Genomic DNA, 15,354 nt, shown 5'->3' on the forward strand with positions numbered 1-15,354 from the left:
TTAACTCTTATTGTTTTATGGTGGTGAGGAACACACATTGACCAATCAAGGAACGTTTTCAACTTCTATATATACACACACATCTTCTATGCTACTACTTTCAAGGAAATCCCAGAAGATAAATAAAATTACAACCTGTACAAGGTTAGAATGTGGATTTACCACACAACGCACGGTCAGAATTACTCAAAAGAAGGCAGACACTGTGATAAACAAATCTGTGTTATTAAATATATTTGTTTTCTTTCACAGGTTAAACATTTGCTCCTATTTTGACTTACGGTACATTAAAAGTAATATTCATGCAGGAACAAACATGGTTTACTGCAATACAGTAGTTGTGATTTTTAAAGCTGGCAATGCAAGACATGTTGTATCAAAAGTGACATTATCGAATGATGGTTGCTGTAGGTAAATTGATTTTGGTTCAATTGCTGATGTTACTGGTGCATTTAATGAATGCACAGAGGCACACTATGGAAAAGTTGTTTCCATACAGAACAGGTTATAGTACGAAAAAGGTGTACACAGCTGAACAAATGGAAGAACAAATCCCTGTCTCAGATGAGACCAGTTCTCATGATCAAATGCAAAGGGTATGCTGAAACATGAATCTACCCTGTTTTACTGGATGATCTCAACACCATCACTCCTGGCACTTGTTCCTTGAGAGACTTCATGGCTCAAAAAAATAAAGTGGGACAACAAGCGCAGCAACTGAAGCCCAGAGGAACTCACTGTTTCACAGAACTAAAATGAGATTAGAGAAATATAACTGGTGGAACACCCATTTCTGTCAAATAGACTTTCTGCTAAACTAAATTAAAGACACTCTGTGGATTCCCAAACCTCATCTTTTTCTGTGGAAGAAATGTGGAGTCTGTGAATTTAATCCAAAAGGATTACATTTCAAAATATAAAGATCCACTACTTAAGTAATCTGACAGCACCATGATATCATGGAAACTATTTTCTGGCCCTGGGTTTTTATGTATCTATGTACTTGTAGAGTGCACTGCCTAACAAGGCAGCAACAGGGTGATGGTATGTTCTAGATTCTAGAATACGGAGGGTAATGCTTCTCCAAATGTGTCTTTAGCCTCTTCCTGATCTGCATAAGCTTCAGAGTGGCTCTGATGTCAATGAGGATGATGATGATCCATGTCTTGGGTGCATCTTTTCTAGCATTTTGTAAAGACTGGTCTGGGAAAATCCTGGATCTGGAGTGGAACTGATGCCAAGTGTTTAATTTCTGGGAGTGGTGGTCCTCTTTTAATGCACTGAATCAAAGCTCTAGATTACAACAGTTAGTAGAAGGAAGCATGGCACTGGAATATGGTGCCATGGAGTCATCTACTAACTTTTCCTGGTGCCCCTATTTATCTCTATTCCATGATGCTGGGTGGACCCTTTGCCTACCACAGGGTATTTCTCCAACCTTTCAAATCCTCTTTCGACAGTAACAACACCCTTTTGTAATTTCCACAGTAATTTAAGGTCAGACCATCTGTCTATTAAGTCCGACGAGTAACCCAAAATTAAACAAAAAAACTAAAGTTTGTTTTTTGGCAAAGCTTATTTTTTTTAGACTTAATTTCAAATTCCTGTTAGAAGAGGTTACATTGGCTCAACAAGCAATATTTTGAATAGCAATGTCTTTAAAAGGAAAGTTTGAACTTTACTTCCCAATTCATGATTTTCCAGGGACAAGGAACTGGAGCTCGTTCTTGAGCAGCCATAATTGTCCTTAATATTAGGTCTACAAACTCAGTGCTATTAAAGATCAATTTGTTGCAAGAACTTAAGTTCTCAATCACATTGTCCTCCACAATATCCACCAATTCTCTTTTCACTTTCATTTCGGGGTCATAAAGCAAGTTCTGGACTAAAAAAAACATTATTTTTTCTTTAAAAGAAAAAAATTCCTTCACCCAGATTTATCATTACAAAATATAAGAGATTCACTGGCTCCAATATGCCAAACACCCTGCTTAGGAAGAGAGAAGAAAATGTTTTTTTTAGTTCTCAGCTTTACCAAGAGGAAGAAAATACCAACAGAACAAAATCAAAATATTTTTGTTAAGTTGGTTACATATAGTCCTCCTCTGCATCAATCACAACCACTTTGGCTAGGCAAACTTGTGCTGTTCTGTGAGTTAGGGGAGTCTTGTTCATTGATTGTGTTTAAAAGTAAGAGAGGCTGCCGTGGCACATGGTGATGGCTATGTGGAGAGTGCACTTCGGGATGGCTGAATAGCCCTTCTTCCTCATCCCCGTGTGGGTGGGCATCGCAGGAGGCGCAGCTGTCACAGAACTCTATGGGTTCATCAAGTTCATCATCAACAAGACCATCTATCTCTTTGTAGTCATCATGGCGATGACGGTTACACACACAAACTTCAATACCAGAGTCCCCAGTGAAACGGCGGTGCCGCCCGGGAGTGGTTTCCTTGCTATCCATAAAGGCACTTGAATCAAAGCTTTTTGAGCAATATTCCTCGAGTAGTTCGGTCTTGTATTCCGAATTCTTATCCATTAAGGTCACTTGATCAGTTATCTCCTTTGGTTCAGCACCAGTGGTATAAGAGCTCGACTCAACAAAAGAAACTTTGTTTGACACATGCTGTAGGTGTGCCGGTGAGACCTCCACCACCATGATGCTCGGCGACCTAGAATTACTTTCAGTTACAGCTGATACTGGAGAATTGTTTTGCACTGGCTGCAGGTCTCTCGAAGCATCTGGAACCGGCACACTGTTGCATGCTGGAATACACTGTTGATGTAAGGCACTGTATGGTGGCGGGGGAGTTGGGGGTCGATTCACTACTTCCTCATAAGCAGGTAATAAATAGTTTGGCAGAAATCCTAAAATGGAAAACAGGAAGGCAACATTACTGTCAAGAAACATACAATGAAACAGAACCATTTTCAAACACTCCTAGCAGCAACTGGAACATAATTGTATAGTATACAACTCGATGGCATAAGAAACGTTTACTAAAATATAATTATAGCTTCCATAGAAACAACAATTAAATTACACACAGACACAACCAAACACTTCTCTTGCCTGGCCCTTGCTACCATTATATTATGCCTATTTTGGTCCTTAAATTCATTTTGTTGTAACAACTATTTCTGCAAGGCTGTTCCTTGCATTTTCTGATTTTTAAAACAAGGCAGAAATATGGGTTTTAAATTCCCAGATGTAGTAATGGTGGTTCTGAAAAACATGTCTTCAGCTGTTGGGTATGTTTCACCCTGTGCAATCTAGAGGCCTAGGACAATTAGGTTTTAAATCACCTGATGCATCTTGGTTTGTTACTGTAAACTCTATATATGCCTAATTGTTTTATCTCAATGTGGTCCGAAGAAAAGGCTTCACAAGCGGTGTGCTCTGTATACTGATATGTTACGAAGACATCTATGCTATACGACAAATGTTGACATACCTGATGTAGGCGCCCTTAAAGGGGGGGGGGGGGGAAGGGCCCAAATAAATAAATAAATAAATAAATCTCCCTTGCACATCTGGAGAAATTGACAGCAGTCACGAGGGCTATCTGATGTGGAATGGCCTAATAGAACCAGACTAAATTCAAAGGTAGACAGTGGATTTCCCACAAAATTGTAGCAAACTGCTTTGATTGGCTTGTACTAAGCTACCAGGTGGTAGGTAGCTTCCTCACTAGTAAGAAAGTATCTCCAGCATGAACGTTTTGATTATTTGATGTAAGAAGAGTCCTAAATTCCAAAGTAGTCTTCAAAATCTGGAAATAACCAGTAAGTAAATCCTTACTAAAGAATTGGTGTCTAAAGTTGGAACAAAGCATAAGGGAATACATTGGAAGACAGTGTGCAAGTCTTTGATTCTGCACCACTGACAACACTTGTTACACTACGGGGGAGTAGGTTTTGGTACCCGATAGGGCTCCTCCTGCCTGAAAAATACATCTGGAGTTTTCCAAGCTGTCTAATGGCCCAAATTCAAGGTAACCAGGAACCAGATAATCAAAGGCAGGGCTGCTGGGCTGTAATCGAACACTTGCAAACAGGTTACACAGCAACGATAAAAGCTAAAATGACATTGCATTAAAACATTTTAATACCTTCAACTCTTGGCATAGGGCAGATGGGCGTAGACAGGGGTTTGTCCCTGCAAATGATGGTGAACGGCAAATATCACATAAAAAGACAATGTAGGACCACTTTGGGCTTCCTGGAAGTTAGACGGGTGCTGCACCTCTCAAAAGAACGATAAGGTACAGTCAAGTGTGGCTTCAACATTTCTTCAGTGACCCAGGTCATCAAAGATGGGGATAGGATTATGGATACCAGGAAAGGGCTACTGGAGAGAGGGGGTCTGCAAAAATGAAGAAAGCAAAAAAAAATCATAGCCAGGAGGTGTGCTCATCAGTCAGCACTACGTTCACCTAATTGTGCATGGTCAGCCCTACTCTATCTTGTGAAATAGATGGCTTCTTGGCAACCTGTATTTACGATTCTAAACTCTGCAGTTGCTTTGAGGTTTTCATAGAGAAATGGCCAGTATCAGGGGAAGACCAGTGGCTTCAGCAAGGTTTCCGGTTTAGTCTGACTTTCAGGATGTAGTCAACACCCAGCAGTACGTTCAGGAAGCACCACAATAAAGTCTACACAGGTAAATGTAGATCTGTGCGGTGACATAGTAGGGCTAAGGTGTTTAGGGCCAATACTCGTTAGTTGGCCAGCAGCCCAATGCGTGTCAGTAGAATTTTAGAGCTTGAGGATCCAACCAATGGAACAGGGACCCTCTTTTCGGAGATATGACGAGCAGAGCAGATTTTGCCCTGAGAAATGCTGGGGCTGCTACCTATGTGACAGCAGGCAGGTACATTTCCCATGGTTCTGCTGCAGACAGGAAACCTTGTGTATTACCTCCAGACAGAAGAAGAAGCAGAGACGGGTGAAAGAAGAGCATGAGACGTCCCTATTGATTTTCTAATGACAGCAGCCGCTCCCAATCTAATATTCTCTCTTCAGACAAAAAGATATATTCTGAATCATCCAATGGAAAACCTAACAAATGATAGACCAAAACGTATACCAAGCAGCCTTTAGTATGTACATGTTCCAATTTTCGCAATCAACACTGCAAGTGCAGACCCAATAATAATGGTCACAATCACATTCATTAAAAACGCACTGACAAAGCCAATAGGTCTGGCTTTATCAATGCATATTTTATTTAGTCATGGTTTATGCAAAATAATCAATCAAAGAAAAAAACCCCAAAAAAGCCATTGACTGATAGCAAAAATATTTATTGGCACTGAAGGGAAATAACTTTAATGCAAATGAGCGCCTTGTAAAAGAGTCTCAGTCACAATGAAGTTATCTAATAGCTGAAGTGGGCTGACCACTGCCTCTTTCTGTAATGTGATGAGGAAATACACGAATCAATGACAAAAGATTAACGGAAGAGGGCCTGATCGAAGTCAAAGAACAGACAGCTACAGATAGAAATAAAAGTTGAGATAGATATCTACAGAAATTGAGAAAGATGATTGCATAGGTAGCTGTTTTTTAATAAAAGTGTCAGACCTAAACAAACCGTTGGCAAAACAAATAGGTCTCGCCTACAGAAGATCTATTGGGTTTAACAGTGTGTTTTAGCCATGTTGTACACCAGTGTGTCTGCTTTTCAGCATGGCTAAATGTTAGTGGGGTAGAGGACGGTGGTGTGGCAAAGAGTGGAGTGGCAAAGAGGGGTGTGGGTTTGTGGAGGGGCATAGGGGAGTGGAGCGGCAAAGGGGTGTGGAGGGGTGCAAGCTAGTGACAGAGTGAAGTGGCATCCCGTGGGGTAGAGTGGCGTGGCTTTAAGTTGAGTATGCATGATGCGTTGGCGTACTACCATTACAGACACCACATTTTTAACTGAAATGATCATTACATTTGTACATACAGTTTTAATGATAAAACTACACAGCACACAAATGAAAATGTATGGAAATGTCAACACCCACACTATCCTGGTTTGTTTAATCATATTAAAATGTGTTGCTGTAACACTTCAGAATTACAAAAAAAAATCTGCTTGACGTGTTCTTCCCCAATTCCGATATACTCTGAAATACCTTGTCAGTTTGACAGACATTTCTATTTTGTTGTGTGCTAGAAAAAAAACCTTTGCTTTCTCAGTACCCAGCAAGACTGATATACTTCCTCTAATTTTGAGGTTAGAAAAGTACACCAAGCTCCCTCCGAAGACATAGCCTGACATTTGACCTCTGTTTTTAAACATATAGCAAATGTGACAAGAACAAGATTCAAGGGCCTGTTTACTGAAAATGAGCACTCCTGGAAGAATACAGTTAACAGGTGATGCTCCATGGAAGGGACGAAAACATGCTGGACAGCCTAAAACAAAGCCAGAAAATTACACTTACAAACCACAGAGCCAATAGTAAGCAATGGATGGAATGCATTCCCAGGGAAGCTTTCAGAATGCCCACAAGACGTTTTTTTTTTTACAACCAGAGAGCTGCTCTGTCTGGTAGGCTTCAACCTAAAAGGGCAGAGGCAACAGCATAAGTGGAAAGGGCAAGAGTGTTGTGAAGAGGGTGGAGAGAGGTAAAGGGTAGAAGGACAGAGATAAGTCAGTTCAAGGCCCCGTAAGACTAATTCTTGGGACACAGACTCCAGGTGAACTGCATGGTTTGGATAGTTGTCTAACCAATGCTTCTGCTATCTTCCCCATTTGTCCTGCTTCATATTACTCCAAAACGTGGGATCATGAGGTGCAATTAAACTTTCACTAGCCTCACTAATTAGCCTCTGCACAGGATTCAACCATATGCCTTTCCTTTACTAACACACACAACAAAGTATAAAAAAAACAAAAAACATACAAGCCTGTCAAAAATGGGCTGGCGGTGACACTGTATAGGTTCACTTGAAATGCAAGATTTTTTGCTTTCAGCTTTTGCTCTCCGATTCCCTTTGCAACTGCAAAACAAACCCCCAACTCACTTTTTGCCACACCTTGCATTCCAGTAGCATTTGTCACTAGTTCATGATCACACTTATTTTGCCAATTTATTACACAAGCACTCGTTTTCTCTCCCTTCTACATTTTCATGATACCACAGTTTTTTTTTTTTTTTGCAATGCTGTTCTGAAGATTTGTCCTCAGATTTTTGATTTTGAAACTAGTGTAATCTCACCCTTGAGGACAGTGGCCTCAGGCTTGCTTAGTTCATCTGTTTTATGCAGCTGCGAGGGAGTTAAAGGCCAGCGAGTCTAGGATATACATGCAGGCAGTATATTAATCAGCCATGAGCTTTTGACAACTGGACAATGTCCATCCCCGATAGCTAACAATTTAATGTTTTGTTTTCGAAAGTAAAAACCAGTGTATACATACTCAAATAAAAAGGCAGAGTTGAGTAGTTATGAGCTTCTCTGTAGGCAATCAGGTTTATTTCATGCTGCCGCTGCTGCGCCTGGAGTCGATGCTTTGCTCGTCGATGGTGGCAAACGCAGCAACAACTGAGTATAATTATAATTGTCCACACCAGCCAGAACCCTGTGAACAAAAGCACATCCTATGAATGAGTCATTTAAAAAGCTAGCAATTCAGAAGGCATTGTTTCAAAATAAAAGTATTATCCGTGTGGTATCATTCATAAGGCTAAAAGTCCATTTATGGGGATTCCATCCCCATAGTCTGTGGGCTCTTTTCCATCATGAACCTGGTAGCTGGAACGGAAACTACTACTTTTGCTACTAAGACAGATCTTTTCTCGCCAGTACAGTGTATGTATATGTAGAGTGCTCAGGGTTTGCCTACGCCTTGTGTGCAAACCCTAGCCAGTTACCTATAATTTAAACAAGCATTGGCAAAGCCAGCAGGTCTCTCCAAAAAGAGAAAAAGGGCTGCCTTAGTTTTGATGCGAATAACAAAGTAAAAAAATAAATTTAAAAAAGCTCTGATGTGGCCAGGTCATAGCACTTTTTTCCTGTGGCAGGTTGGGTGGGCAGTACGAACAATGTGAAAGGGGTGGGCAAGAAAGGTCAAGACAAAACAGGAGTGGGGATCAGAGGGAACAGGGTGGTTAAAAAAAGCGATACTACACAGCCACTCGCCATAGCCCTTTATTGTAAATAAAAAAATAAAAAACAAGTTTGTTATTCGCATCAAAACTAATTAAGCCCTTTTCTCTTTTGGTGTACTATCCGGCAAAGCCAATAAGACGTTGCATTGGAAAAACCTATTGGCTTTGCCAATGCTTGTTGTTTACAGCACCTGGGATCAACCTAGAACAAGGGGAGACAGAGGAAATGAAAGACAATTAATTGCCAAGTTTGTGAAAGAATCTGACGTTCCCGATTTATTTGAAATATTACTTGTGAAGTGATAAAATATGAAACAATTTCACATCCAATCCAAAGCCCCAATAAACATCTCCCCCCCCAAACACTAGCTTGAAGAACTAAAGAAAGGCTGACTCAGCATGTAGTCTAGGAATGTGTAGGCATGTCACAGCTTCCTAGTCAGCAAATAGCCTCAGTATGTTCCATGTCTGCAATGTAGCAATGCCTTGTCTAGAAGCAGCCTTGATTGTAATCCAATGCCAGGAGTGTTGCTTAGAAAGTTGATTTACACAAAAATACTACATAAGATGTTATATCACCATGTAGTGGAAACAGTAAAACCAGTACAATACATCTTCATTAATATGTGATCTAAAAAAAAAAAAAGGATGGTCTCTTTCTTTTTGTTGTTTTATGATCAACCACGTATTGCTCGTCACAGAAGAAACACAAGAAAGTTGTTGAGAAAGCGGAGAGGAAGGAGTGGGGTGGGGGCAAAAGTACCACCAGATGTGATGTGTCCACATTGTGTTTTGGGGCATTTCCTGTCGTGGGTGCTAGGCCTACCCCCACAAGTGAGGTAGCATTTATATTGAGAGACCTGGGGGAACGCTGGGTGGAAGGAAATTTGTGGCTCCTCTCAGATTCCAGAACTTTCTGTCACTGAAATGAGAGGAAAGTGTTTTTTTGCCAAATTGAGGTTTGCAAAGGATTCTGGGTAACAGAACCTGGTCAGAGCCCCACCAGTCACCCCATCTTAGACTCCCCTAGGTGTCTTGTTTTAAAAAATGCGCAGTTTTGCTAGGTTTCCCTAGGTGAGCTAGAGGCCAAAATCTACAGCGAGGCACTTTGCAAAGAACATGTCAGATTTCAATATAAAAATGTGAGGTGTCCATTTAGTGTTTCCTGTCCCAAGCATTCTTCTACAGCCCTTTTTTTTTTTTTTTAAAAAGGGAAAAGTGTTTTGCTGTATTTTGGCTAATTTCTTGGCCTCTTTCAGGGCAACCCACAATGTCTGGATATCTCTAGAATCCCTAGGATATTGGAAAAAAAGGACACAAATCTGGCATGGGTAGTTATGTGGAGAAAAAGTTATGAGGGCCTAAGCTCAAACTGCCCCAAATAGCAAAAAAGGCTCGGCACACGAGGAGAAAAGGCCTGGCAACGAAGGGGTTAATAATCTGTGAAAACTGAGCTTCAGAAACATATTTATCATTTGCACATCACTAAGGAAAGTGTTCTTATTTGTTTTAATCCTATTAAATATTTTGTTTCATCACACTGAAGAACAAATAATGGTCTTTCACAGCTACTGACATGTATTTTGAAATGTTTGTACAGTTGACATAGTTGTTTAAATGTGTGTTAGGAAAGACCCACACCACCTTTCATTTCACACTTTTTACAGCAGGTCAGACAGGTCACCTTAAAAAATTCTGGAGCTCTGCAGTCTGATGAAAAAAGACAAACTGACTTTTGACCATATCTGAACACAGAGCAAATGTGACAACAAGATTTAAAGGCCTCTTTAATTCTGTTCACTTTTTGACTGAACAGAACACCTGTTCTTTGTCAACTGGCCAGAAGAGACCAGTAGGTCCTAAAAATAGCTCGACCTCAAAAACATATGACTCACCATAGCAGTAGATTTTTCAAGGCCAGTACATACACTGCGAAGTCTATAAATATTAGTGGTGGCTTCAAACAAAGAAAACAATGAAATAACACTGTTCGATATCTGGGACAGATCATTTAAACAAGTGACAAGACATGTGCAAAACAGCAACAATATCTCTAAAAATGTGAAGTGTCCATGTCACCTACATTTTCCTTATATAATTATTCAAACAGGATGCTGTGCGAGGCTATCCAGTAGGAGGAAAATCACTTTTGTAGGAAGGCTTTATCCTCCACTCACCTAATTTGTCGTGAAGAATTGGGGTTGACTTACATAGGTCACTGCATCAGTGCCTTCCCACCACTCCTGTGGTTATCTGACTGGAGAACTGAGGAGGTCTCTCTTAAGAGGGACATTAGTAATGACTGTCTTGTATTCAATAAAGGCCTCACTATTCTATGGATAGCATATGTGAAGAAACCTTTTCAGGCAATCAGGCTGCCTCATGCTTTTTCTGAACGAGGCACCAGGGGTGCCATAAATAAAAAGCATGTGGAGATGTTATTACTTAATCAAGCTCGATCCTATAGATTAAAGAGGGAAATGCTTAAACCTACTGTTGCAGTTTACTTACGCCTGACCTTTGTTAGACTAACGTCCAAGTATTTATTTAGAGTATATGGGCGCTGGGAACATTGTTTATTTTTCCGCTTGAGGCTTCAGGTGCATCTGTGCCAGGCAGGGGATTTAAATGCCAGGCTGATTCAGTATTCCAAGTTATAAAAAGATAACTGTATTTTGGAGGGCGTTGATCTGGGAGGCAAGGAGGTACAGGCTAACTTTCACCAGTTGATTTGAACAATTTCTTGGATGCGGCTGGCATTAGTGCTTCCCACTAATAGGTACTAGGCCCACTAGGGGTAGGAAAAGCTCGTCTGTGATTGATATTTTTATTTCTAGCAGCATTATTAATTGAGTACAGTTTGGAGCAACCATTCCCTCAAAGTTTGTGGATGATAATCCCTTTTGGTGACCCTATGTGAAGTTGTGGATTCCATCCAACAGTGTGTTAGCGGGAAAGCTCCCAGAGAGGATGGAGTTTCTATTGATTTGTTAAAGTGCAACATAGAATTTTGGGCTCAATTATTAAATAATGTTTTTAACAACCTCACATTCTTACCCAGTACTGAATCCTTGGTCCACTTCAACGATTGTTCCAATATTTAAAAAAGGTGACCAGTCACAGCCAAGTTGCTATTGTCCCATTTCACTTATTGATACTTCTGTTAAAACACTAGGTAGAGTTTTACACAAAAAGATTAAGGAGAGGGAGATAGAAGCGGCAATTTAACATCCATGCCAGTACGGATTTAGAAATCATGATGGCACAATTGAGCAATGGATGAAGCACTTGTACACTTTTTAGCATATCTGCATGAGTTTCCAATGACCTAAAAATATTTCATGCAGACACAAAGTATTTAATCTGTTTCCCGCTGGGCGATCAAAAGGATCTCAGCACCTGCACATACCCCTGTGATGGCAGATCTGGACAAAAAAAAAAGTTGCACTATTCGTTTTTCTGTGAATATTATAAAAAGTATACTAAACAATTTGTAATCCCTCTTTGGAACCCTCGGAATTTTAGGCAGTGCCCCCGGCTCTCTATTTTCTGCAACACCCGACTGATGAGTCTTCTTTTTATGTCTGCTCTTTTTGGAGTCTCCATACGGTGACGAAACACAGTGCACTTTGCGTAATGTATCCTTTTTTTTTAGCCTGTAATGTCTGTACATGCACGGGTTTCATTGTATTATAATGAACTTTTTATTATGAGACGTATTGCTATGCTGTTTAAGCAGTATTTAAATGAATATGTATACATTTTGTTTTTATTCTTGGATTGTGTACTTTTGTGGGTGCTCCGGCTTCTGAAAGAAAGTGATTCTGAACCTGTAAATGGGGGGGGGGGGCTCCAGTATTCAACTACGGAAATCGAGATTATTTCTTAGTCTCCAGTGATGGCTAGTAAACAATCCATTTATCGGAGTGGGTGGCCAAGGGAGAGGAGGTAGCTGGAAAAGTCGTGGGGGTGAAAAGTGCCCAAGATCACAGAAGTGTATTAGTTATTCACTGGCTGGCTAGAGTACCCCCATGTATGACTGGTAACAATGTGTTAGCACTAAACAATTTGGCGATAACCGTGGCCCGTTTATAACTATTGGAGAAGATAGTGGAAAGATCAAAGGGATGCTCACCATTAAGCTCCAGATGAATTGCTTACTCTGGGTTTATGCTTCAGATCTCAACCTTTTTGGCCTATGCTACTGTATCCTGAGGTACTGGGACAGAAGCAGATTCCTTGCCCAGAGTAAAAATACACAAATACCTCTGCTGTACACAGCTTGGCACGATGTAATTGCCTTATCTGAGCGAGAGACTTTGGCAATGATGGTGTGTCATAGGACTCACAAACATTTGTATCCGTACTCAAGAGGACAAACAATGCTTTGCCCTTCAGGCAGTCATCACCGATGCAGGCTGAGCGCAGTGGGTAACAAGTTCAAGATGGGAACTCCCTTTGTGTGTTATACGCATTGTCCAATGACTTTGAAATGGACATCCTCAAGTGTGTCTTCTTTCAAGGACCAAGAGTGTTGTCTACTGAGGACCTGACTGCAGACTGATGCTAAGGCCACCAGTAATTAACAGATGTTCTCATTTTCAGTCGGGGACACTGGTGTCTGACAGGCAGCCTCCTGGCGTTTCTCTAGCATACAAAAGTGTTTGTATGCCACAATGTAGTGCTCACCATTTCAGGTAATAAGGTACAAATCAACGGAGGGCAAACTACTAATTGGCGACAGCTTTGCAGATGCGACCTTACCTCTGTATATCCTACTGGAGTGCTCAGAAGTGTGGCAGGAAGAGGTGAAAGCACAGGAATCAGCTGAGGTAAGAAGCAGCAGAAAGGTGGACTACAAGTGACTCGGTGTCAGGCAAGAAAGGACATTTCATGATCTGTACTTCTATCACTTTGGTATAGGATGCAGATTAGAAGGAGGCTGACCTGGTTTGTAATGGGTACAAAAGGTACTTACACCTTATACCAGGTCCAGTTATCCCTTATTAGTGAAATGTAGTCAGTGTTTAGAGGTAGCTGTAGGCAGAGGAGCCAAGGCTGAACTAGGAGACATGCAAAGCTTTTCCAATACCACTGTAGTCACACAGTACTCACACACATGAAAGACAATACTCAGTGTTACAAAAATAAAGGTACTTTATTTTTAGTGAGAATGCCAAAAATACCTTAGAGACTATACTCCAGTAGGAGGTACGTAATATACACTAGTAACCAAAAACAGGTAAGTACACAGTCCGAAAACAGTGCAAATAGTGAAAATCACAATAGGTTGCAATAGGCCTAGGGGGAACACAACCCATATACCAAAATAGTGGAATGCGAAAGTCTGTTTCCCACATAGGCAAGTGTAGTGTGTAGTGTGTAGAGAGGTCGCTGGGAGTGTAAGAAAACACCAAGGGTAAGTAAAAGACCCCACCCCAGTGCCCAGGAAAACAGGAGTAAATCACAGTAAGTTTCCAAGTTGTGTTAGAAGATTATGCAAGAACCAGAAGAGACACCAATGATGGATTCCTGGACCTGAAGACCTGTGGAAGAATGGGCCCAAGTCCAAGAAGCACTGAAGAGTCCAGGAACAACAGGAGCCCCTGCTAACCCGGATGAAGGTGCAAAAGAAAAACCAATGGTGAGACGACAAAGTCAGCAATGCACCAGAGAAGACAGAAGTGGGTTCCTGGTTGATACAGAAGAGGTCCCACACCAGATGGATGAATGCAGTCTGGTTTGCGTTGCTGGATTCCACCAACAAGCCTAAGCACACGCAAAGCTTGCGGTTAGCAGAAAATGGCGCTGCCCGGGACCAGGAGGAACATGGTGGCCTCTACTCAGGAGGGAAGACAGAGGGGGCTCTCAGCAACTCAGAGAACTCTCTGAAGATCAGGCAACATGCACAGGAGTCCCGCAGCGATGGTGACAAAGAAGGTGCAAATGGAGGCCCACGCCACATGACACTAAAGGGATCCCATGTCACCGGAGAACCACTCAGGAAGCTGTGCTTTGCAGGACAGAGTGCTGGGGTCCTAAGCTGTGCTGTGCACAAAGAACTTCTAGGAAGGTCGCACACAAGCCTTAGCAACTGCAAGTCAGGCGGTGCACAAGGGTACTGTCTTGCGTGGGAAGGCAAGCTCTTATCTCCACCAAATTTGGACAGCTGAGACTTTCAGGGTCACTTTAGTCCACTACCCGTGTTGTTGGATCCATGCTTGTCGTCTGGAGAGGGGACCCACGCCACCGGTCATTGCTGCAGAGAGGTGCCTGCTCAAGCAGGGAAGTGACTCAGTCATTCCACTGGTTCTTCTGGTGCAGGCTGAAGACAGGCAGTCCTTGAGGATGCACGACCTGGAAACTGTTGCAGTTGCTGGCAAGATCTGAAGTTACAATGTTGCAGAAGTCGTCTTTGCTTCTTTGTTGGAGTTTGTAGAGTTCCTAGAGGGTTCAGCTGCGGTTCTGTTGGTAGAAGATGAAGTAAAGGATGCAGAGGATTCCTGCTGGAGTCTTGCAATCCGAATCTGAAAAACACCCAGAGGAGAGACCCTAAATAGCCTTGAATGGGGGATTGGTCACCTATCCAGGTAAGCAGCTATCAGGGGAGGTCTCCGACGTCACCTGCTGGGACTGGCCACTCAGATGCTCCCAGAGTGTCCCACCACCTTGGAATCGAAGGGGGCAAAACCCAGGGACACTCTGGAGGAGCTCTGGGCACCACCCCTGGGGGTGTAATGGACAGAGGAGTGGTCAACCCCCTTTCCTTAGTCCAGTTTCACACCAGAGCAGGGACTGGGGGTCCCTGAACTGGTGTAAATTGGATTATGCAAGGAGGGCACCACCTGTGCCCTTCACAGCATTTCCAGAGGCTCTGGGAGCTACCCCTCCCATGCCTGTAACACCTATTTCCAAAGGGAGAGGGAGTAACACCACTCTCCCAATGGAAATCCTTTGTTTTGCCTTTGTGGGCTTTAGCGGCTCAAGCAACAGGAGGGCAGAAACCTGTCTTTGAGGTGGCAGCAGCAGGGGCTGCATGGAAAACCTCAGAAGGCTTGTATGGCAGTACTGGGGGTCCACTGTGAAGCCCCCAGAGTGCATGAGATTTTGCAACCAATACTGGAATCAGTATCAGGGTACAATTCCCAGTTGTTAGACACCTTACATGGCCATATTCGGAGTTACCATTGTGAAGCTGTACATAGGTATTGATCTATGTCCAGAGCACACGTAAAATGACGTCCCCACTCTTAAGTCC

General features: G+C 42.1%; 1 protein-coding gene across 2 annotated transcripts in view; it reads right to left on the minus strand.

The window, feature by feature from the left end:
• Window positions 1–204: 204 nt before the first annotated feature.
• The window catches only part of WBP1L (WW domain binding protein 1 like), a 171,077-nt gene continuing 155,927 nt past the window's right edge, over window positions 205–15,354 (minus strand). For both annotated transcript variants that reach the window (XM_069239498.1, XM_069239499.1), the window contains exons 3-4: window positions 7,406–7,567; window positions 205–2,865 (exon numbers count right to left, since the gene is read on the minus strand). In XM_069239498.1, coding sequence (XP_069095599.1) covers window positions 2,111–2,865; window positions 7,406–7,567 — 917 coding nt within the window. In that variant the 3' untranslated portion in view covers window positions 205–2,110. The remainder of the gene's footprint in view (window positions 2,866–7,405; window positions 7,568–15,354) is intronic.

Source organism: Pleurodeles waltl, chromosome 6 (genome assembly GCF_031143425.1).
Source record: "Pleurodeles waltl isolate 20211129_DDA chromosome 6, aPleWal1.hap1.20221129, whole genome shotgun sequence".
In the NCBI taxonomy this organism is placed as follows: Eukaryota; Metazoa; Chordata; class Amphibia; order Caudata; family Salamandridae; genus Pleurodeles; species Pleurodeles waltl.